This window comes from Alosa alosa, chromosome 19 (genome assembly GCF_017589495.1).
Source record: "Alosa alosa isolate M-15738 ecotype Scorff River chromosome 19, AALO_Geno_1.1, whole genome shotgun sequence".
In the NCBI taxonomy this organism is placed as follows: domain Eukaryota; kingdom Metazoa; phylum Chordata; class Actinopteri; order Clupeiformes; family Clupeidae; genus Alosa; species Alosa alosa.
In genome coordinates, this window is record NC_063207.1 from 12666555 (window position 1) to 12690826 (window position 24272).

Here is a 24272-nt window from a genome sequence, read left to right on the forward strand (position 1 = left end):
ATATGCTTTACTTCCACCTTCCAACGTTTGGGCTCAAAAAGCACACACAACAAAGAGCCTGAAGCCACAAGCAGACTTTGGCTGTGGTGTTTGTTTTTTTCTTTCTTACTTCTGCTGCTGCTCCCCATGTCTAAGCACAGACCCAACATGTTCTGCATGCACAATACAGGGACTCTTAAAATAACACGGCAATGAACTACAATGAAGTCTGTGCTGCTTTTGGATAATGAAGGTTTAAAGTGTCCATGCCAGATGTCACCCTGTCTTCCTCAATGATATAATCTGAAGGGCAAACCCTGAGTCGACGTTAATAATAAATAATAAATAATAAAATAAAAAAAAATATTTTAATAATAAATAATAAATAATAATAAAATAAAATTTTATTAAAATAAAATAAAAAATAAAAAACACAAAACCAGCTGCAACGTCTGACTCATCTTTGTCACTTGCTTGTAGGTACCACCACAGAAACCCACATACAGTCGATCAACCTCTTGCCTCGGCTGTAGGGTAAGTATTAAGTGTTTGCTACCATGCTGTAAAACCCCAGTGGTTAGTTGGTTAACGGAGAGAGTGCATTAATCCTCCTTTTTGTTTCAGCAGCACAAAGCAAAGGAAAATCCAATTAAAGGCCTCAAGACATATGGCTTGCTTAGCTTTTCAAAAGTAAACAAAAAGGAGAGAAGGGGGAAAAAAAAAAAACACTGAAGGCCTTACTGGCATTAGAGCAACAACAGACGCATCCAGAATGACACCCTTTGTCACTCATTTGCATGGGGCACAATGATTTGACTTTGCCATTCTGTAACTCACCTAACAGCTTGCCTCTATGGCTGGCTGTCAGTGCCAGTGAGGGGAGGCGCCCCAGCCATCATTTAATTATAACACTGCTTTGCCTCCGTGCACCAGGACAGTCACATCAGACAATCGATCCACACAAGAATAAAAATCAACAACAAGCAATCCATGTGAAGTTTAGGATCAACCGACCATGCAGGAAAAACACTTTGCCAGTAGCGGGGAAAAGAACGGCACACATTTTCAAAACTATGATGTGGTTACTCAACCCACTGGGATAAGAGAAGTGGAGTGACCTACCAGTGCGTTCAATGTAGTCCACACATTTGTCAATGAACAACGGGATTGGTCGATCTTGGCTGACCAGATTCTGCAAGGGCACACCGAAATAGTTGCTTTCCCAGTTCCTCCGCGTTGGTGGGTACAGAGGCTTGGTCGGCTTTTTTGGCTGTGCAGAGGGAACATAAGAGACAACAGTGAGGAGGGGAGGTCAGTTGTGACAGCAATTCCATTCTAACTCTGCTGTTACCAAGTTCATCTGTCAGACAACAAATAATAATAAAATAATAATTAAAAAAAAAAAAAAAAAAACACAGAGCAGTTCTTCCATTTTTGTTCAACAGGATCTCTTCTCTGTCTGTATCATCTCCACTGAAAATTTGAAACAAGACTCAGTTGTTTTAAGTCCTGATCAGAGAAGAGTGTAACAAAGCAGAGGCCTACAACTACATGATTTGATTCAACTGATCACATAATGCATAATAAAGCAAAATGTGGGCAATATCATCAATCAAGCAAGCTCTTCCCTGCTAGAGAGAAAACAGAAGGGAGGGAACATGAAGATTGTAACACATTTCCGCCAATCCCTGGGAAAACTGCCACTAAACTGCTTTCAACATCTGGCCTGATGCAGTCAAAAGTACACTGTGGGATACCCACAAATTCCTGAACTGAATAAATTTCCTCTGACTACATTCACAACACAGGCAAAGCTGTAACGAATAGCACACGCACTGGAGACAGTGGCTTTTCAATACATATGCTTTATGCTATTGATTACTTTGGACAACATAAAAATAAAGCAATACATCAACTGCAAATTATTACCCTTTTATCACTCTGCCAGTAAAGATTCTGCATTTAACAAGGTATTTTTACACAAACATAGGCTCGATCACACAAATGCTGAAAATGTGCTGCAGTGAGAATTGGCGGCATCATTCTAACCCAAACAATAGTGACCCACCTTTTTTTCCTTCGGTGTCTTTTGCGCCTTCTTCTTCCTCATCTTCTTGTCATCCTGCTCAGGGTCAGAGGTGATGGCCGGGTTGTCTATGCCTCCCTTCCAGGGGTCCACAGGGGAAAGCAAGGGGTCTTCCTCGCTACCCCGATTTCCCCTCCCCACCTTCTTCCTCCTGTGAGCAGGCCCCGACTCATCATCGCTAATGTCAGAGTGGACGCGCCTTTGGTAGGCTTTTGTCTTGCTGAAGAGGATCTTAGACCGATGTTTGTACTTAGAAGGTCTCCTACTTCCCTGGGCCTTGGACAAGCGATCAAAGCCATTCTCTTCTTCTCCATGCAAAACATGGAGCCCACCAAACGAATTGCGCATCTTCACAATTCGACTATGCGTGTCCTCTGGCACAGCGTAGATGTCATCATTGAACCCCTTGGACTTAAGGAGCGTATCGGCCGGTTCAGCGTAGTTGTCAGATGCTTCAAGATCATCGCCATGGCCCATGGGGCCTCCTCGTACTCCTCTCTTATGAGTGTTCCTCATGCCAGCTTCGATGGTTTTGAGCAAATTTGGGTCCAGCTTCTTGACACTTGGCTTGGGAAGGACAGGCTTAGGTCTTACAGGGGGAGGCACTTTGTGGTTGCGCTCATGGTCACCCACAGGTGTGCTGTGGATGGGGTACTCATTCCCCTCGAGGTCTATCCTGCACTTGGTGCGTTCACTGGGAGTGGGCAAAAGCTGAACGTCATCCCCAATGGGGCTGTAAGGCGGAGGTCCCTCTGCGTCATCCTCTGAGTCAGGATAATAGTTGTAAGCAGGCGAGTGGCTGTGGGGCGATTGAGGAAAGACGTCTTCACTTGCACCTGTCCCGTCCCGACTGCTATCAAACATGAAGGAACTCTCGATACTTGATTTCTTCTCAAGCACCTCATTGAAAAATGGTGTGAACACCTCTGTCTGCCGGTGGTACTGGGACAGGGAGTAAAGCGCTGTGAACTTTGCCGTGATCTCAGTGGCAATATGCTCACCCTCCGTCATCAGCTCTTTGATGGCATCGTTCTCAAAAAAGTCAGCCTGGCTGTCTGTGATAGCCACCATTTGGACCGGGATGACATCCTGGACCTCAGCCAAGAACGCCCTAAGCATGGCCATTGAGGCCTTGCGTCTCGCAGAGTAGACAAGAATGTAACCATGGACTAGTTCATCCTTCCTAATGCCAATGGAGGAGTGGTAGGAGAGAACAGTGACTTGTATTCGTCTGCGACTGTCACCAATGATTTTGTCAAGGATTAAGGTGTTGCTCTGACCAGGTTGACCGGCACTGCAGGAATGTGAATCCAAGAAAGGCGAGAGGATGAGATCTACACTAAATGGATCTCCACACATGGCACACATAACGATCCGCAGATCGGTCTCAGACAGGTCTTTGATGGAGGGCATGGGACTCACGTCAAAGTTGTGCTTTAACCCATCCAAAACACTTCTGAGAGCTTGCTTAATCTGGGACTCGTTAAACTTTCTTGGAAAGGTGCCAGAGGGTATGTCTATGAAGGTGCACTGTAGCTTATTGGCAAGCTGTTGGCCCTGATGCCTCAAGATGGGCATATTTTTGCAAACACTGTCTCTCTGGTTTGCCAGAATCAAGATGAATGGCATTGGCTGGGCAAATCTGTCTCTCCGGCTGTGTGCAATCTCTGCTCTGATTCGGCCAATACAGTCACCAATAAAATTCAGTGATTCTATGGAGCTGAAGACACAGAAACACCCATGAGGTTTAAAGGTTGGCGCCCATGGATGGCTCAAGAGCAATGAGTTTCCATCAACAGGCACGAGGTCTAACTCATAGATTTTGCCATCTAGCGTGTACTCATCATCTGTTGACTGTGCTCTGATTTCATTTGCCAGCTCTTGGGCGAGCCCATCCCTTCCCACGAGACACAAATTAATCTTATCAAAGTTGGCACTGTAGTAGAGATTGGAGCGACCATGGTCCAGTTGGACAAGCCTGTTTGCGAGGACCTGCTCAACTTTCAGATCTACGCAGCCTTGACCGCTCAGACAAGTCTCCTTAGTGGGATGATAGACAAAGCCAATGTGCTTCAGCAACAATGACTCCCTATCTGGGGCAAGTTTTTGTAGGGCTCTGTATCTGGGTTCCTCGTTAAGTACAGTGTGGATCTCGCTCATTTTGTCACAGCTTGGGGTGGCATTTAAATCCAGGTCATAAAATAGCTCTGCATGCTCAAAAAGCATTTCCTGAAACTCCTCTTTGGCCCTTTCAACTATTTCCTGCTGGTGGCGGCTGTAAACATCTCTGCGATCAGATTCACTGATATACTTGTAAGCTTCGTCCTCCATAACAAAACACATGACCTCGTCCCATGGCTGCCCAGGGCTGATGAAGTGCACCCGCTCAAGGGTCCGCTTGAACCGCTCCTTCATCTCAACCCGCCTTCTTTCAGAAATCAAATGCTGGACGTGGTTTTGATATATCCTCTCTGCTTCCCCAGTTTTGAGGATATCAAAAGGCACCCTCCTATCAGTTTTGTCTATTTGATCTGACTCATCCCATGGGCCATGCTCCAGCACCACAAACCAGTACTGAAACTCCTGACGTGTTCTCATGAGACTCTGTGCCTCCGACCAGCTCAAGCCTTCAATTTCATCAAGGTTATTAAGCAGGTTATTAAGAACTTTGGGCAGGCTGGAGAGATAATCCTCTCTCCTCCTTCTGATATGTTCTTGCTTGAGCTGTTCAATGTGCTTGGAAAATGTGTTCCTGGCCTTTCTGGAGCTTTCCAAGTTAATGTATTCCTCATAGTCAGGCTGATTTTTCAAAGAGTTGCTCACTGCCTTCCAGGTAGTATGATAATCTCGAACTGTTGACACTATAATCTTTTCAAACCTGTCTGTCACTGTGGCCACTAACTGCCTCTGGACTTTGTACGCATCCAAATATGGGATGATTTTGGGTTTCCCCCGTGTTTTGTCCATCTGTTGAATCAGAGCGTTAAAACAGAGGTCAACATTCACAGACGACCGTGCGGATGTCTCCACCACCAACAGATTCTTTTTGTTTGCAGCAAACGACTGAAGGTCCCGCAGATATTGCTCTACACACTCATCACATTTTGTTGCAGCAATGATGATGGGCTTTTTTGTCTTGGCCATCTGTGAGTAAAGACTATTGACAAATTTCATCTGGTCATCAAATTTCCTATTGCATCCCTTGCTCACATCTATGCAGAGTACAAAGCCATCAATGTTCAGCTTCCCATCGGGCATCTGCTTTTGGTCAAAGTCCTGCTCCAGGCCCAGCTGGTCTGTGCAAATATACATCAACTTCTCGGCAGACTGCAATTTCGAGGATGCAGCCCGCTTTGTGTAGGGCTGCAAGTTTGTGCTGCGGTGAGGCAAGAAAGTCTGATCGTCAATGAACTCTGTCTGTTCAATGATGTGTATTTTACACTCGAGGCAGTCGTCGCCTCGGTGGAACACATCCCCCCAATAAAGGAAGTGATCATTGTTTACTACACGTCCACCAAAGTCAATTGTGCTCAACACAGAAGTGTGCTCTGTATAGTAGTCGTCCGCACTGGGGCGCACGTATCGGTTACACAGGCAGGACTTGCCCACACCACAGTTGCCTTTCTCCTTCTCCGTCCCTGAGAGCCCAACTACACTCACAGCATAGGTTGGGGGGCGGGGCTCCTTGTTCTTGGCCATTATATTCCCCTGTCATTGCCTTTACAGTCTCAGCAAAGATTTCCTGCAGGGTATAGATGCGTTTCCATTTGTTCAGTTAAGGTGCGGTTTCCATGGCTCTGAGTCAATAGGCAGATCGCTCTCTCCTGTTGTGTGGGGCAGTTGCTTCTCCCCGTCTTTATCACCTGCCTGTAGAATAAAGACAAAATGCAATTAAACAGGGAAACAATGTGAGCTGATATTATGTAATACAAACATATGCCTGTTTGCAAAACATAGTATGAGTGTATGCTCGCTCTCGCTCTCTCTCATTAGCAACTGAGATAATGTGCCATTTTGGGTCACAAAAAAGCAGTTTAAGAAGGATTAGTTACACATTTTATGACTAATTCCAAGAGAGATTGTCAGCAGTTTGATAGATCTTGAAGAGGCAATACACTCTATTGAAGTTACATGATAATAGACAGGGCAGTGCTTGAAGCAGAAACATTAATGTAAATTATTTTAATGTATAAACACAGTCCACATCCAATTTTTGCAGAGTAAAATGCCTTGGAACATCAGCCTTTGAGAAGCAGTGACCTAGAAATACATTTGCTCTGCAATAGGCTGACAGAAGGGGGGAAAGGACCAAGAACAGTTAGTCATTTGCCAGATGCCCTTTTTTCCAAGACAATCCATTAAGTCTGCATCAGCCACCCAAATACCTGCTCAAAGAGGTAGCGGGTGTTAAATCTTCAAAACTGAAGAAACTGCAGCAGACACTGCCAATGACATCCTCTACAGACATGGACCAGTAAGACCTATTCTTGTAAATGGCAGTATGTGATATCAGCATGTAGCCATGCAAAACTGAGATATCACAAAGTATCAACATATTCCATTAGATGAAGATCTTCATAAAGGTCAAACAACAGCACTCTGGCAGAATACTCTGCTTGTTAAGCAGGACCAGGATTCAGTTCAATGCCTTGCTTCCTCTGCTGAATCTGTAATGATTTTGACTGGTTCTGTGATTTGTTTCTTTTGATAGATAGTTCTCTCCAAGGACAGGTTGCATCAGACACCAATGACTTTTAAATTTTTAAATACATCATCTTGCCTCGTCCTGCTTCAAAAAGTGAAGCAATACGGTGGTGGCCCTGGGGCAATAAGGGCACATGGCGCTTAAATAAACGACTACCGTTACTGACCTAAATACTGCGGCGATATCTAATACAAAATACAGCCAGGATCAGTCAAAATGAGATTTTTCAATGGGTATCAATGTGCTAGGCCTACCCATTTAAATATGTTGCATTTAAGCAAGCAAACTGAAATAATTGGAAAATGTGTTTGAAGTCAATACAAAAACAAGAACACATTTGCACAACCTACCATGTGCTCTAATTACATTGTCTGATGCCCAGGCATACTAAAACATCTAACCAAAATGTCTAATTTTACTCTGGATCTTCTGTTTTTTCTTAACCCAGCACATAGCCTATAAATCTATAAAAACTCTGCAACTGCATTTTCAACTACATAAAAAAAATTATGAAAGGAGTGGCCTTCGTTGTCTCTGTACTTGTACTCTGCACAATGACAAAGTTGAATGTAATCCAATCTAATCTAAGAGGTCTGCTCCATTCAGTCAACTCAGTTTTTCATTTAAACATGCTATTTGAAGCCATAACCGTTTTTGAAAACAATTCAGAAAAGATAGGCTTTATTAGTGACACAGGCACTAGACCGAACACAAGGTCTTGGCCACAAACACAATCTACCAGATCCAAAATATAGTGTACACCTATGTGCTGACGGTACAGTGATGTCACAGTAACAACACAAACAACACACAGCACACAATGTGAAACGTACAGGTGACTGTATTAAGGTGGGCAACAAAGGCAAAGCAGGATTTCTTGTCGCATAAAAAACATGGTTTCTGGCTCCTTCCCTGGCCCAATAGTGATGGTGTAGCATTTTTAGTGTCTGTGTTAGTTTTTTACATAGCAAGCATTTATTGATGAGATTCTTTCTGCCGCTCAAGCCAGGCAAGTGAAGGTTAAATCATTACACAAGGTCAAGCCACCAAATATTTTTTACACTGAAAAAGACTACTTCTCTGGAGAGTTGCTGCATTTGCGGTGTAGTGACCCCAGATCGACAGCAGCCCTTAATCAACAAGACCCCAAGGAGGAGATAAAGGTATAGGCCTAAACCTGAATGCTAATTAAAATTTTGTCCTAGAAGCAGTGCATAGGATGACAATCCAAGTTGTCTTGTGTTTCATAAAGTCTGGGTGTTACATTTACACTAAGCTCTTTTGAATCTAGCTAGAAGGCCAAATCAGAAGGGTGAAGAGTGGCTGGCATAACCAATTCACCAGAAAGCATAGTACCATGACACAGTCTATATTTTTATTTAATGAATCAGTGTATCATCTACTGTAAAAGTAATGCTCAATAAACCAACCAAATGGCCTACGGACTAGTCTACTAATGCGAAAAGCCATAACCTAACAAAAAACGACGAAGCATGGGTATGACGATATGATGACAAATATGATCGTTAATGGTTGGCAGTAGTTTCGGCCAACATGCAAGTAATCGCTAGCTCTGCTCTGCAGAAACTTCAAACTGGTTTTGTTACTCCCGAGTAAGGAAGGAAAAGAGCGGTAGTGTAGACATGGAAAAATAAACTGTCATCTACGCTGAGAGAAAATAAACAATATAGGGAGACAAATAAATAATGTCACGACACTGCGACTACTTGTGAACATGATCAAACATGCAAGCCGTTGGCTTCTCACCAGCATCTGAACAAGGAATTCCAGAGGTGAAGGCAGAATGACAAGAATTAAGAATGTGACTTATTAGTGGGTTGTAACCATTGACTGATTGTAACGTTAGCATACAAAGCAACCAAGTTACCTAAACAACGCATTATAAGAAGGTCGACCTAAACCCAGTTACACTACAATATGTTTGAATTTACAGCGATTCAACTGCACCTGACTGGTTTGGCTGAGACTGGCTGACATATCCTTTTGGGTTACAGTTTGACATATTAGTAACAACGTTACGATGCAGCGGTCATCCGACGTTTAGGTTAGGTGTTGTTCTATAAGTAACGTTAGTAGAACAATGCAGTGCCATCTCTAACAAAAAACGCAATTTCGTAGAAATGATTGGTCGCACAGGAAAACGCCAGCATTCATCTTCTAGTGACGTTAACTGATATTCTAATGGTCGAGTCCCGAATTTTACATACCCATCTGCTGTCATCTCATCAGGTCACAAATCGCTAGTAATCTTAGCTGATGTGACACACTGACAACACCTTATCTGCTAGCTTGCTAGCAAGTCATCCAGTTAGTGTTACCCACTGAACTAGATCCCCATACCAACGAAGCATTATGTTCAGCTAACGTGTGTTAGCTAGCGTTACCCAGTTGACCAAGTCCACACACAGTGTCGATTTCTGGCAAGCCTTCACTTTCGTGAAACGAAAAAACAACTCTCATGCAATTCTCTGCTGAATTATGGTCGTTCCAGATCTTGGTCAATGTTTGACGAAATCATGCATATCGCCGCGCGCCCAGCCTTCTTACAGGGAAAAGAAAGATAATATGTGCCTGGTTAGCTAGCTAGTATGCTAGCCAACATTATGCCACACTGGACGCAGCAGTCGAACAATACACTTTCAGAGGCTAGTGATACTGCATCCATCTGAGTATTTCTGGAAAACAGCGAGATTTGATTCCTTTTGCTAGAACATGTCAAAGAAAGACCCACTATAACACTTACACTGACAATATAAAAGTCAAAGCAGTTCATTCCAAATACATTCCCCTACCTAACATGGTCGCTCCCAGCTCCCGACACTACGGAAAAGAGATATCATTCCAAGTGTCTTCTTTTATTTCCACGGATTCGGCTTTAAAACATTATCCTTGACATATTGTGGCCACGAAAACATTAGTTCCTAAGAAACCTTTGAAAACTGTTTTTATCTTGTAATTTAACTATATTAGTGGTATGGATGTAATCCGAGACTCGCTCCCTCCCCTCTCATTCCAGTCGGTAATGGCGACGAGGATGGATCCTGCTCTCACTCACACTCTCCCCCCAGTAACTTTTCCATTCGGCTCAGTACGGGGGCGCGTCGCGCGTTCATGGCTGCAGAGGAATCGTTGAGGAAAACACGTTTGAAGATTTTTTTTCTCGCTCTCTCAGAAGGCCGAATAATTGAATTGTTTGTGCTTATCACTCGATGACGAATACCGAATCATTACCAAAAAAATCTTTCGCATTTTGACTTTTATATTAGGCCTAATCATTATAGCCAAACTAACCGGTAGGCCTAAGTCTGTCCAAACTTAAAACAGCACATTTGTCGATCAATCAATGGCAGTGCCACTTAGCTTATTATATCCTCTGTAAAAAAAAAAATAGCCTGGCTAATTGGCAGCACTGGGCCTTTTGATGTGAAAATTTGAAAAGAAATATCAGTAGGCTATATTCTCAGTCAGAGAAACATGGTTTCTGGAGTTTTTTCAGATGTCATAGTCTATGAGGCCTCAGGTGCTTTCGGTAAAAGTGGATTTTTTAATTATTTTATTTTTTATTCAACCTTCCCTATATTTTTGTGTTACTTTGACTTGGGTGTGTTTCAGGTAGCCTTCGCTATAATTGGCTAGGAAAAGAATCCCTGTCCCTGCACTGGCACAATGAATGGGCACCGCACTCTCAGTAGTCTATTTGCTAAAAGGGGTGAAGAGACTTTTTGTCAGACCTGCAGGCCTGTGTGTGTCTGTGTGTGTGTGTGTAATTGGTGCAGTAGGCTACAATTTAGAATTGAATGGAGTTTTTTTTAGAGCTCTCTTTAAGTCTTCATCTTCTACAGTTTGGCATTGAGATCTGATGATCCATGCTTTTGTGGTTTGTCTTTGACCTATAGCCTATCACGCTATTTTACTAATTTTACAAATGAATGGATAGTCCCAATTAGTGATCCCTATGTTGTGGTACAGGATACATTACCATTTCATTAAATCTGCCTATATAGACCATTGCTATGATTGCACAACCACACCCGAGATCATTACTTTCCATCCACTGTCCATTAATTTGTTAGAAAGAAGCACCTACTGAGGATGTGGTGAGGATTCAGTTAAACTTGCTCACAGTTATCTTAATTAGGCTTCAACCAAACTTTGGGCATGCTGTACTTTAACAAGACTGTTCATTTGTCCCTCTGTAGATTAGATCTTCAGTTGGGAGCGCATTTAATGGGGAAGAATATTCATCTTTTGGGTTTGTGAATAATATGCAATGTGCAAACTGCGATGTGTTTAGACGCAGTATAAAAGACAAATTAGTCCCGGCCATGTTTGACATATTTGGTGTGTCTATTTCCAAATGTTTGTAGGTGAGAGTGCTCTTCATTGTTACTAGGATGTTTGGGTGTGGACTCAAGTCTGTCTCTTGCCAAATGCAGAACACAACTCCCAATGCACAGACTAGTGGGGGAGTGCAGGAAGACAGGCAGTGGAGTTTACATTTTCCTCAATGTTCATGTTTTCAGCCTTTGCCCTTTGAAAAAGCTATTTTCCCAACTCACTCGTTGTTAGAGCATTTGTGAAGATTTGTTTGTTGGGAGAGCGACTCCACAACAAATGATTCTCAGTGGTTAAAAAAAGTGAGCATTTTCTGTCTCTGCGCCACTGTCAAACAGCCAGTGGGAGTTTGAGACAAGATCCCTGTGTTCCCTCTTGGCTGGTGGCCATTCTGCCAATATGAACAAGAACAAGGAGATGGAATTTGATCCCAAGAACTCTGCTGTGGGCTCAAACGATAGCACATGTATGGCACTGTGTACTTCCTCATGGACCAAAAGTCGGGCAGTTTTAAGATGAACCGTGTTGTTGTTGTCACATCTGATGCAATTAACTCAGAATAGTGCCAGGGGACACGGATGAGGCTTTTACTGGGCTTTCAAATCTGGTACTCCTTGTATTCCTGTGCTGTTCTTAGTTTTATGGTTATCAGGGGGTTGTAATAGACAGATGCAAACCACCAGAGACAGACACTGTCTGATGTCTAGCTCTATGGTTTCATCATCATATTCTCAGCACTTTTTGTTTAAGGTTATTAAATTGGTAGTGTATAAAACCGTTTAATCAAAGTAATCTGGTAAATGCTTTTTAGGTTTATTTTACTCCAATCTCATTATCTTCATCTCATATCAACCTCAACATTTAAAACCCCTAATTCTAGTATTCAAATTCAAATCTCAGGCACATTGTTGAAAGAGCCTGGTGCCATTTCACATCATCACATTGGAGGCCTTAGTGTGAAGTCTGAAAATAAACATGCTACATTGTTAATTTTCGAGAAGATGTAAAAACCACACCAGATATTTCCTCTCCTAACAACCTCCATCTTTAAACTAGCCTACAAGTTAACAACCCAGCCTCTTCACTATATCCAACTTGAATGATAGCCAACCAATTATACCACAGGGTAAATAACTTATTCTCAGTATTGGAAAATTTAGAATTAGCTTATTATATAAAAATTGATTCTAGGTTCTGGGGGCTTATAGTATTCTCACATAGATTGATTGTGATTGTGACTGATTGTGCTAATGGAGCATACATAGGTTATGCATCTTAAAAATGGTTTTATCAGAGTTTTACGGCAAAACTCTAAAAATCTATTGGTCAGAGAGTGGAGTCTTGTGTCTTTTTTCACTTTTTTTTCCAGGTGTATCATTGGAAAAGCCTTTACGAAATCACCATCATAAAAAAAATATTCAGAATTTTGGCACAAAGTACAGATAGGAAAGACACAAAGTAGCTTTCCTATTCCTTTGGCTAACAAAATAAATCTGAAAATGTTGGTGCCGTCTGTGTTTATGAAAATAAGCTGCCTCTTATCAGTTCATATCTTACAGTGTTTTGACCTCATTCTTTCTGCAGTGTCTTATCCCGTCTGGCATCATATTTGCATTTTCATCATCCATGAGAGGCAAAAAAGAATCAATGAAAAACAGATCACTGCATTTACACTTGACCTTCACTTACCCATGGCAGCTATGCAGTAAAGTGAACAGTCTGTTTATCTGATTCAAAGCACAATTACTCGCTATTCCACTGGTGAGCTCAGGGTGTCTCAATTAAGATGGGGCAGATTATATCCATTGCCGCTGACACTGGAAAATGTAACCTTGAGATGTTCGATGTCAAGTGGACACTCGCAGCAGTTTTGGGGGAAGGCAGAGAACTAACACATTTTCAGATTTGTAAACGGTGCTCAGTGTGCTTCCCACCAGGCTTGCCAGCACTTGTTCTACCAGCTCTTTTCTATTGCAGGACCTGGGGCTCCTATGCAAATAACTGTTCCGTCGAGGGGGCGGAAAAGCATTTAAGCACCCCGCGTTATCTGCTTCAGCAGCGAGACTATCACTTTTGCTTTTATCTGTTCAGCCCACTTACCCTATGCCTTCCCTAGTGAAAATAGAACAGCACGACTCCCAGCCAGACACACCAGGAGTAGGGCCTTCTGATGAACCTAAGGCAGGTACTTTCACAGAAGTCAGCCGTGAATACTTGGAAGAAGAAACACACTCTTAAATAAGCAATGAGAGGCTATAGAGAGAAAATGGTGATGTGAAGCCTTGTGAAACGCAGAAGCAAATATTTTCAGAGTGCAAAGCTTCAGTACTGCTTGCAATTACTTGTGTGACTGCACAAGTAGAGACAGGCAAGGCAGTGTAAGCAAACACTGACAAATGAAACAATTAGCTACTTTCTCAGTGGGCGTCATGCAATATAGAGCCACGTCCTCAAGCACAGAGCCTCATATAAGGAATGGAAAAGTATATGTTGTAATCATTGTAGTGTTTATTTTTTTCAGAGCCTGTGCATTCAGAAGAGGGTGAGTATAGGTGGCATACTCATCCATTGTTTCAAGGCAACTAAGTGACCATGGATCACTATAGCAACACAAGCTTTATTTTTTAATTGAACCCTGAGGCGACTATCATGTGTACACCCACTCAGCTTCAGAGCTCAGTCACTCCTCAGATACCCTGCAGGCTAGATTGTTAGCAGAAGGAAGTGTGTTTGGATCCATCTGTGTTGGGTAATATACAATTTTTTCTGTGTGTATGCATTTTTTTAGTCTGGGTGTGTGAGTGTGTGCGTGTGAGATTGATGCCTCACCCGCGTACAGCGTCAGCGGGCACAGCGGTAGCTGACATCAAAAGCACAGCAGCAGGTCCCACCTTTACTTTGTCCTGTCTGTCTGCCCTCTTTTCTGTCTGTCTGCAACTCCTGCAATATACCCTTTTCCAAATCTCCTGGCTCCTCTTCTCCTTTACCGTCATGAATTATTCATTCTCCCCAGCTCCCAAATCTCCCCCAGAAACACTTCAGACTTGGGCCCTGTGAACATATATGCCGGGAAGTTCCTCTTGCGCCCCACCGGTGTCCTGTTCCTTTTGAGCCAGGCGTCGCTGCCGGCAGACAGACAGATGAGCCTAATCATCTCTGAAAAATAATAGACAGGCGCGCGGAACCCGAAGGCTAGCTTTTTTCTAAAGGGTCCATTCATTTGTGTTTAAATTACACCTAATGCACGTCTCAGGTGGCTGGCACTGTCATCTCTGCTTCCATCCCCTCTCTCTTAGAGAAGAATGCTGGGTGGTTTCAGAGCCCCCCTACAAACACACACACACACTCAAAGACATGGAACAGGAAGGAGCAATGACTGCAGCTGAGGGGGTCTCACTCACAGCTTTGCCCCCCCCCCCCATCCTCCCCACCTTCAACCCCACACCCTACCCCCTCGCTGAGTGCAGAGGAGAGGAGGCAAAGGGAGCAGAGCATAGCGGACTGCATACATGCCCTCCCAGTGACGCAGCGCAATTGGAACCAGCTGCTGCTATTTACCCCGTGCAGGACCGCAGCTGCATTGGCATGGCAACCAGTCTATGCTCCGGCCCTGACGGGTGGAACGGGGTGGCGGGGGTCAAGGGGGTCTGGGGTGAGGGGCGGTATGTTTGGGGATGGGGTAAGGACGGGCATCAGAGAACTCTGTAACCTCTCTCCCGTCTGGGACCATTACTGCGCTGCTCATGTGCAGGAGACAAGACAGCTCCACCAGAGCCCATTTGAGAGGTTCACAGACTCAAAGGTGGATGTTTCTTTGAGACCCTCACGGGGGGAGGACATGAACTTAAGTGGAAGGATTTTTCTCACTTGACTTTCAGAGAGTGAAAGTGTGTCTGTTCTTTTTTCCCCCTCTCTCTCCCGCTCCCTAATTTTGGAATGCAGGATGTGGCTTTTATAACAATGGAGGGTTATATTTCATTTGGGCCAGGCTGACAGAAGTAAAGTGGATGACTGGAATGAAACAGAGTCTAATTCAAGTGTATCCTTGAGTCCAAATGACAAGTATAGACTTTTTAATTCATTTATTTGAAACATGCATGGAAAGCCAATTCAGTTATTCACTGCCCTTTCATATGTATTTTAAAACACGCAGACAGCATAACTACAAGTTCTTTGACTCAAGACTCCAGATAAGAGGCTTCACTTAGCATAATTTGATCAATAATAAATGCTATTCTGCTGTATTATATATGTGAAGATCACCACTTTGGATAAGTTACCAGAGTGAAAGTCTCTCTAATATGAGGACTGAAGCCTTACTGGAGAAGATGTAGCTTTAAAATATTTAAAAACATACTACTGGTGGAAAGAGAGAGAATTTTTTAATCCAAGGCAGAGTTGTGTAAAAAATGCCCAAATGTTCCATTACTTATGAAAGAAATGTGGAATTACCTCTGTGTGTGAATGTATTTTTTTGGAAGCTCAGGTGACATTGAAAGTAGACACCCCTCTTTCTCTCTCACTCTTTCCCTCTCCAGGCACTATCTTCGCTTGATTTAATTATTGATCTTTCACAGCTTGAGGAAGTGGAGGTCTCTCCATGTCTATCCCCGGCAGCATGGGTTGCTTTTGGAACATGAAAGAACTGCAGCCTTGACGTCACTTCTGAGTTACCGATAAGTCCCCACCCAAACACCTGAGCACTTTTTTTATCTTAATGCTATTGCAGTGGGAATGTCCCAAACCTTCCCAGAAAAGAACTAGTCATCTCGCCGAAACACCCCTGTTATGACTGCATACAAGACAGAGGCACTCAGGAGTGGTAATCCGACACATACACACACCCTTTATCTCTTGCTATCTCTCTTTCTCTCTCTCTCTCACACACACACACACACTTGCTTTGTTTTTTCCCCCCACAGAAACTTTTGGCTGTCTTGGTCACTGAGCACATGGCTGAGCGGTAATTATCCAAGCCGAGTCATCTGTCTGGCTCCCCTTTGGGCTTTCCTGCACCTTGACTGTGGCCTCGGCGTTGCTGTAATGGCTTGGCGGAGATGCATTGCTTACAGCAAAACAGCTTTCTATGCTGCATCTCATTGAATCTTACGTTATTATCTCTCATTTGGTGACATTGGTGATAGCACAACTCGGTGCCAAGGCTGCTCTGTCACAAGGGAATAGGTGAGACGACAGGGAGGAGTTGGAAAGAGCAGAAGAAAGAAAAGGTGAGAAAAAGAGGGGAAAATTGTGGAGTAGTGGCTGAGAAAACAATGTGAGATGAAAAAGGAGAGACTGGGCAACTGAGAGTGAGAAAGAGACAATAGCACAGCCAAGTCTGTGAGAGTTTCATGTCTCCAACTGGGTGCACCAAAAGTCGTTCTGATCATTACTCATCATGACATATCAGTCGGGCCAGAAGAACAGAAAATGCAAAAGGTGGGCCTGCTCCAAAGAGCACACAGCAGCGCCAGGGCTGGCCATCGAAATAAACACATCACTCGCCACCTCTGGATCAGGCACAATACGCAAAATAAGTTTTTATAAAAGATTTACACAGCGTCTTAATCTCTTTTATTGCATTTGCCAAAACTGTGAGGGGGACTTTCAGTAATACAATGAATTGCATAATAGCTGCAAAGTTCATGCTCCAATGGGACCAATATGGTCTCAGAATCTGCAGCCAGGGGTAGAGGAGAACAAGTTACCCTCCTCAAATGCACACACACACACATACACCTCTCTTTGTGTAAACATGACTGTCCAGCAAATGTGGGGGTTTTGCGGTAAGAAAAATTATGGCTGCTTCAGCTGACTTAAGGGAACCATGAAAATATGCAGGATGTGGAGCCGTTTGTCACTTGAACCTTATCCCGCCCGGGAAAATAAATATCAGCCCGCGGGGCAGTCAGTATGTCTGGCTGCCAATAGAGGGCCGCCTGGTGGCCGTGACGTGTAAAAACAGTTACTGGCCACTAGCTTCAAATAGGCCTACTCTCAGTAAAACTGCTGGCACTAGCCCCTGCCTTTTTCAACAGGCAAAAACTCTCCAATAATAAGCTTTAGGGCATGCCTCATTAAAACACTGCCATAACTCACTCTTAAAGCACTGCTAACACCTCATCAACTCTCAAGGTCATTACACATGATAAAATGCAAACACCTCAGTGTGTCTATCTACCGTGTCTGATGGTGTGGAACTGATGCAGGTAATGCAAAAAAGGAACAAGGAAGTGATGCTGAGAAGGGACTACGTGCGCACACAGAGTGAACTGCAGTGGCTGAATAGTGATGATGTCAACTGTTTGGAATTGGTGGTGGATTAAAGTCTTGTAAAACTACGTCAAGACTTCTCGAGAAGGCCAGTAGTACAGAATGGCCAAAGCTGTCAGATTAGATGGAGAAAATGTGTTGTTACCCTACAATACTGAATACATTCTTTGGAATGTCAACTGATAACATACAAATAACAGGATTAAGTAGATGCTATGGATAACAGATTGGACAGTTCAGATAATTAATTGAAAAGAGAAGCAGCCAGTATAGCGGAAACAGCAGACATTACAGTAAATGAAATGATGAACACAGCAGAGAATATTTCTGCGTCATTTTTCTTTTTAATTTCACAATCACTCAGCAACTTTTTGCCTGTACAGGCTTCCCAGTGTGCAACATTTTTTTTTGCAACACACAGGAGAAATCATTGTGCGTATTGGTTTTCCCGCATTCAACAGCACAGGCACATAAATCCACAGACTTGTGTGCATTCCACCAAACAGACCGACAGATATGGCCAGGGCCCCGAAGCACTACGGGAAACCCACATGACTGTGGTTTCTGCTTCCCTGTCTCCTCAGTACCACCCAAAATATGACCTGGACACTGTGAGGCTAGGGATAATGTTGATCATGTCAATGAATACTAGACGACTTTAAGTCAAAGTAGTGTATTTTCAGCTTACTATAAGCTTTTTAAGATTGTACTAGTGGAGAGTTCTGGCTATTGTAGACATCAGACAACAGGAGGATGTTCTGCATAAGAGTGGTGTCCACTGATGTGTAAGACCTCTTGTGTGGTGATGACCAGAATACTGGTCATAGCACGGCTGTCTGTCAGCTGGAAGAGTCCTCCAGTCGCCGTACAACTGCGGCTGCTACTTTTTTGTAAGATTCAGCCTGGAAAGACAAAAGGAGAAGAGGGTAGATCCAAATAATATAAACAATGGTAAAGATGGTAGATCCATCAAACACATTTTGTACAACTCAATGTACAGAGTTCATCTTTGATACAGATTTAAAAGAATGTAACGGGGACAGTGAGTGAGGCTAGTGACATGCAAGTAAATGCTGTTTGAAACGTAGCAGTGGGCTGAAGCTGCCTCATTTCCATTGAAATGTGATGCTGACTGACACGTAAGAGACTGTAACAGAGCTGATCAGAGAGATGCTGGGGATTGGTGAGCCTGTGTGTGTGTGTGTGTGTGTGTGTGTGTGGTATGGGAGTGTGATTAAAGAGAACCGTGATGACCGGTGAACACTGCATACCTCGGGACTGTCTGGGGACGACACCACCACTGGCTGGCCTCTGTCAGACGTCTCTCTGATGTTCAGGTGTAGCGGGATGTCCCCTGGGATGGTAGGAACAGGTAAGGCAGATATTAGATCAGTCATCAGCATCCCTGAAGGCACTGGAGGAGCTTTTGATTCAATTATTCACAGATCAGATGTGCAGGCGCTGTGCTCTGAGCTTTTCACTGTCACTTTATATCATTTTATATCACTTTTATAACAATTCATATATTACAATATTATATGCTAAACATTGAACGTTCACATTTTAATACATTTTTGATAATGTTATAGATCAGTAAAAGCTATATAAAAACTATTTTTCTTTTGGTTGGTCCTATATAGTCCTAGTCCTAATATGGATATCATTCTGCCATTACTTGAGTGAACCTCATCATTTTAACTAAAATGTCTGCTGTCCAGCCTATGGGGTCTGAAGTATTCACAATAACCATTTCTTGTAAAAGGTCTAGACAGGGGCAAGAAATCTGTTTTGGTAAAGAGCTGTAATACATGCACATGTTCCGTTTTAGGCCTTAAATAAGTTATGAAGGCATGACTGAAAAATGGATGTCAAGCAGCGCAGTGCAATGCATTGCTATTTCAGTTTGCAAGTCCTCAGGTGAAAAAAATAGACCCTCCAGAAACTCATTATCATTCAGAGAGAGCAGAGGTGCAGAGGAGAGATCCATACACCTGGTGTATCTGAAAACCTGATAAATATAGAAAGTCATTAGCAATGTGTGGGACGGGGACGGGGCAGGGCGGCAGTAATGTAAAGCACTATGCACGGACGCATTCGGAGTGAGCCACTGATTAATGGCGGCAGAGCGGAGAGGTCTCACCAAGGACTTCTACTCCGAGAGTGTGGGCCAGCTCCCTTGCCCCATCTGCTCCAAAGATGTGGGTCTGGTGGTTGCATTTGGGGCACTGGAAGACACTCATGTTCTGCACCAAGCCCAAGACCTATGACACGAAATCAAACGCAAGGGAAAGATTAAATGCAAACCCAGAATGTCACATCACAAGGCATTGGCTTCCATGTCACTTACAGGCTGCTGAAAGAGGAAGTTAAGATCTACAATATGCTTGGATTAGTAAAAGGATATACTCTGCATAGTGAGATGAAACCTATTAAGGATACAACATCAGTTCTCTGCTTTAAATGAACACTCGCTCAGCAGAGTGCTTTTGGCAAGATGTCATTACGTTTATTAAATGACATGAATACTCAAAGCTGAGAGCAGAGAGTGTCTTCTCTTCCTCCTGTTCTGTGTTCCACTGCAACCTCCGTTGGCTGTCTGAGAAGTGCAAAAGAAATGTGATTTCAGAGGGGGTTCGCTCACCGGTACGTTGACCTTGCGGAACATCTCGGCTCCCCTGCGGGCGTCCAGCAGGGCGATGTCTTGCGGTGTGGACACGATCACCGCTCCTGCGGAGGCCAAAGGTTACTCAAGGTCAGAAGACAGAACAGCTTAATGACCGTGATTACCACATTCAGTCTTGATTAATTCTTAATGCTGGACCATTCTATCACATTGCTTAATGTACTAATAGTTTAAAAAATAGTGTCAATGATGACGTCTTTATTAAGACTTGTGATGAAAGACATCATGTTAGAGTAGACTACCTAATCATTAGAGTTCATTAGAAGGCTAGGGCAACACTGTTTGGTTGGATTAAGACTAAAGAGGATTTGAAGAAAGGTAAGCATTGTAAGCCAGAGACTTCATTGTGTCTTACATAACTGACTGCCGAAACAATTTGATTACAAGGCTTACTAAAAATGAGCACCTAGGTCATCTTAGTTAAGGAGTGTTTCACTAAGGTGTGTTTTTTGCTTAACATCAAATTTGGCAAAATTACAAATAACAGCATTTAATGTAAGAAAGCAAGTCTTCAATGACATAAAAATGATTCTCTCCATTTTTATGGAGATACTACAACATATTAATCACAGCCACACAAGTCACACTGAGTAAACAGACTGATAAAGCTAAAGGCTTTCTCCTGTTCTAAATGTGAAGCATCCTACTGCTGGCTATATATACCTTGTAGTGAATTATACTGCAAGGACATGGTTAATGTGGGTCTAAATGGGTATATTTGTTTTGTGTGGGAATAGCTTTTCAAATGACCTGGGTGGGAAGGTTCTGTTACTGTAGTGTTTGGAAATCCCAGTTAATGGCGCGGATGTGCATTCTAAATCTTGAAGGCCTACGCCAGCATCATCTCAGCTCAGGACAGGACAGGACAGGACAGGACAGGAGCATTCTCTCCGCACATCATTACCTGGCCATTGTGACAACGCTGGAGTAAAATGGGTCCACAGTCCATTTGCTGAGATCTTATCAAGAGGTTGAAAATGGGACACTTTCTAGCGCCACAAAAACAATCTGCTTACACAGCATTTTCACAGGCTTCCCAACCAAGCAAAATAACTGCCAATGACTGGCATCTGGCCAGTGGACCCACATTTTTGCACGTCATCTGAAGTGCATGGAGAATGGCCACTTCTCTCAGTCTACACATGCACAAACCAGACGGCTCTGGCACAAACATTTGCACACTGACACCTCCTGGCCATAACATGTCATTGCAGGTGGTTTTACAACGCTCCAAAAACTAAACAGCCTCGTTGTAAAGTTCAAATATAAAGGAAGGATTATTATGTCCATTACATTACATTTAGCAGACACTTCTTGACCAAAGTGACTTACATAGGTCAGCTATATTACAAGGGATCACATTGTCCCCAGAGCAACTTGGGGTTAAGTGCCTTGCTCAAGGGCACAACGGTGGAAGCCGGGAATTGAACCAACAACTTTCAGGCTACTGCACACTAGCCCAGCTCCTTAACCACTACACTACCACCGCCCCATTGGATTAGACTGATACTCACCTGCAATGGGGATGTTCTGTGTTATGGAAAGCTGGACATCTCCAGTTCCAGGAGGCATGTCAACCACCAAGTAATCCAGACGTCCCCAGTCAACCTATTCAGATACAAACACACAGGAGAGGCTTTAAAGGAGAAATCCTGCCATTTTTCACATAGATCTCCATTTCCCAAGGTCAACGAGTACTGTTGGTTTAATAGGAGACAAAACCATTGTATAGTGAACTGAAAATGATCAAAACTGTAATAAATTTTGGGGAATTTGCATTTTATATTGCTTCATGATGAGCCCATAGGTACCAGGATTAGATGCTGTTAAATTGACAGATGCCACCAATTTAATTTAATTCAGGCATTTTACAGATAAGGAAGACACCGATCCTGGGTTTTGACAACAGTCCTATTCATCACCATAGAGTGCCTACCTGTCTTTTCCTCTAGTGCTCTGAGGATAAAATGCCAAGGCTACCGCTGCCGTAAAACGCTTTGTGGCTGTGGCAGATTATGATAGACTACATGACTGATCACATTCTTCACCATCGCTCACCTGTCTGAGTAATTTCTCAATGGCTGACATAACCATTAGGCCTCTCCACACAATGGGCGCCACGTCCTCCACAAGAAAGCCCATTGACATGCTGAGGTAGGACAGAGACATGGCAGGATGTCAGGAGGACCCAAAACACGGTAAAGGAGGCCTTATCCATCAACTGGTCTTACGTCTTACAAACTTACCAAGGAACTCCAAAATTTACAAGAGGTCTCATAAGATTATCTGAAAACATAAAAGGGGAAAATAATATTGCAATAGTCTATATACAAATTCCATTGGTAGCTATCAATTGGCAACCCATCTCTGTCGATATAACAGAAAATGGCTACCGGTATATATAAAAGAGAGAGAAACCTACTGTCTGTCAGTTCTGGATTCCCCTTCAAATTCATCAGTTTAGGAACTGAAGGACCATACACATCTGCATCCAAAAGACCCACAGATACATTCTGGAATTGACAAGACAAGTCAAACAGCTCTTGGTACATTAGAAGATTGAAAATACACTTAATATTACAGGGTTAACAATAGATTGTTTGTTACCGGATCATTGGCTATGAGTCCAAGTGCCAGATTCACTGAAAAGTACACAAAACAAAATGTAAAAGAACAGGGCCTAGGGGCTTAGTCTGATCATATCGTGTGCTTAACACATGAGAAAATGGGGGGTGGAAATTGGACCAATACATCTAAATGTGTGCAATTATAGGAGATGATTTACCAGCTGTAGTAGACTTCCCCACGCCTCCCTTTCCTGATGCAACCACGATGACCCTCTTCACCCCTGCAATGGGTTTCTGTTTGGGCAGCCCCCTCGCCATGTGCTGCCTCTGTTTCTCCTGCAACCTGTCATTTGCACCTGATGTCTACGATCCCAAACATCACCAACGTACATAAACAGGTGTATAAAGTCACTATTCATGTGAATAAATGTAAAAAATCACCGTCCACTAAGCTTAATAACAGTGCTGACATGATATGACATGCTTTCCTATGCACTACCGTTTAGTAACACTGTAGATCCATAACCGCAATTCGATATGATTAAGCCAGTGGTAGTAGTGAAAGTTACCACCACGGTGTTTGTTTGTTTTGACAGCCCATGAAAGGAAGGAAGGCTAACACTAACTACCTAGCTAGCTAGTTAGAACGAGATGACAGCATCTTACCTTGAAACGTATCAAATGTTTACAGTAAACTTGTGGAAGCTGGACACGTCCTAACGTACATGCAACACGCGAATCGATACTCTGAGGAATATATTTCAATATATGCATAAATTTACAACATTTAAAGTGTGCCATGTTTTTGAGCCTCGGCTATTTTTGCAACAGAATGACGTTTGGAAGGCTAGTCCATTTTTGATGACGTCTACCACAATACACGCTTTATGCGGAAGCAGTGCGGCGGTAACAGTGATTTTTACATGTGAGAAAATAAGTGCCTTTTACCCATCATGATGACAGACAAAACAGCTTCTTTGCAATCTAGAACTACTCTACAACAATGCCTTCATGCCAGGCTTCAAGTCAAACCTCCCGATGAGCAGTCGGAGGCAGAGTGGGTAGAGGTAGGTTGGACGAGCATATAACAATATGACTTCATTGAGTAAATGAATTATTGATTTATTTGCCTTTGCATTGTCTTCCAGATTGACCGCGGAATGGTTATTTATATCTGTTTCTTCAAAGGAGCTACTGAAGATATAATTCCAAAAATGGGTAGGCTATGCATGGCATTAGGAGATAACTACTAATTAACTTAGGCCTATATGTGATAGGCTATAGCCTTGGCTACAACAACCTGTGACTGTTGTCCTTTCCTCCATAGTGACCTCCCTCCTTAACATCAAGCTGTGTGAAACAGACTCAGGGAAGTATGTGTCGGTGCTGGACCTGCCAGGTAGTGTCCTAATCATTCCTCAGGCCACTCTGGGAGGTAAAGTCAAAGGCAAGGTAATGCAGTACCATGGCAACATTGGGAAAGAAGAGGGACAGCAGCTGTATGCTCAGTTTGTCTCCCAGTGTGAGAAGGAGATTGCTGCCTCCAGTAAATGTTGTGAGGCTGGAGTTATGGTTAGACATGGAACCTATGGAAACAGACAAGTACTTAAACTGGACACAAAT

At 43.1% G+C, this 24272-nt stretch overlaps 3 protein-coding genes across 5 annotated transcripts in view; 1 reads left to right on the plus strand and 2 right to left on the minus strand.

Moving 5' to 3' along the window:
- arhgap5 (Rho GTPase activating protein 5) overlaps window positions 1-9867 on the minus strand; it is a 38835-nt gene extending 28968 nt beyond the window's left edge. Inside the window, exons 1-3 of one of the 3 annotated variants that reach the window (XR_007191818.1) lie at window positions 9584-9867; window positions 2049-5932; window positions 1102-1251 (exon numbers count right to left, since the gene is read on the minus strand). Coding sequence is in view for 2 of the 3 variants with exons in the window: in XM_048227463.1 (XP_048083420.1) it covers window positions 1102-1249; window positions 2048-5764 (3865 nt within the window). In the remaining variant the exon portion in view is untranslated. Of the gene's footprint in view, window positions 1-1101; window positions 1252-2047; window positions 5933-8998; window positions 9226-9583 lie in introns of those variants that run through there. The other 2 variants (XM_048227463.1, XM_048227464.1) reach the window with 2 other exon arrangements.
- Window positions 9868-17723: 7856 nt separating this feature from the next.
- nubpl (nucleotide binding protein-like) lies at window positions 17724-23551 on the minus strand. Its single transcript, XM_048228537.1, has 11 exons — window positions 23316-23551; window positions 22868-23012; window positions 22690-22724; window positions 22505-22595; window positions 22329-22368; window positions 22141-22231; window positions 21597-21690; window positions 20041-20126; window positions 19540-19660; window positions 18671-18753; window positions 17724-18301 (listed from the first exon to the last, which is right to left on the minus strand). Exons 1-11 carry the CDS (start codon window positions 23448-23450, stop codon window positions 18239-18241), a joined length of 984 nt encoding a protein of 327 aa, XP_048084494.1. The 5' UTR covers window positions 23451-23551; the 3' UTR covers window positions 17724-18238.
- dtd2 (D-aminoacyl-tRNA deacylase 2) overlaps window positions 23510-24272 on the plus strand; it is a gene marked incomplete in the record, with an annotated part of 2728 nt that continues 1965 nt past the window's right edge. The window contains 3 exon segments of the mRNA XM_048228538.1: window positions 23510-23716; window positions 23798-23867; window positions 23977-24272. Coding sequence (XP_048084495.1) covers window positions 23603-23716; window positions 23798-23867; window positions 23977-24272 — 480 coding nt within the window.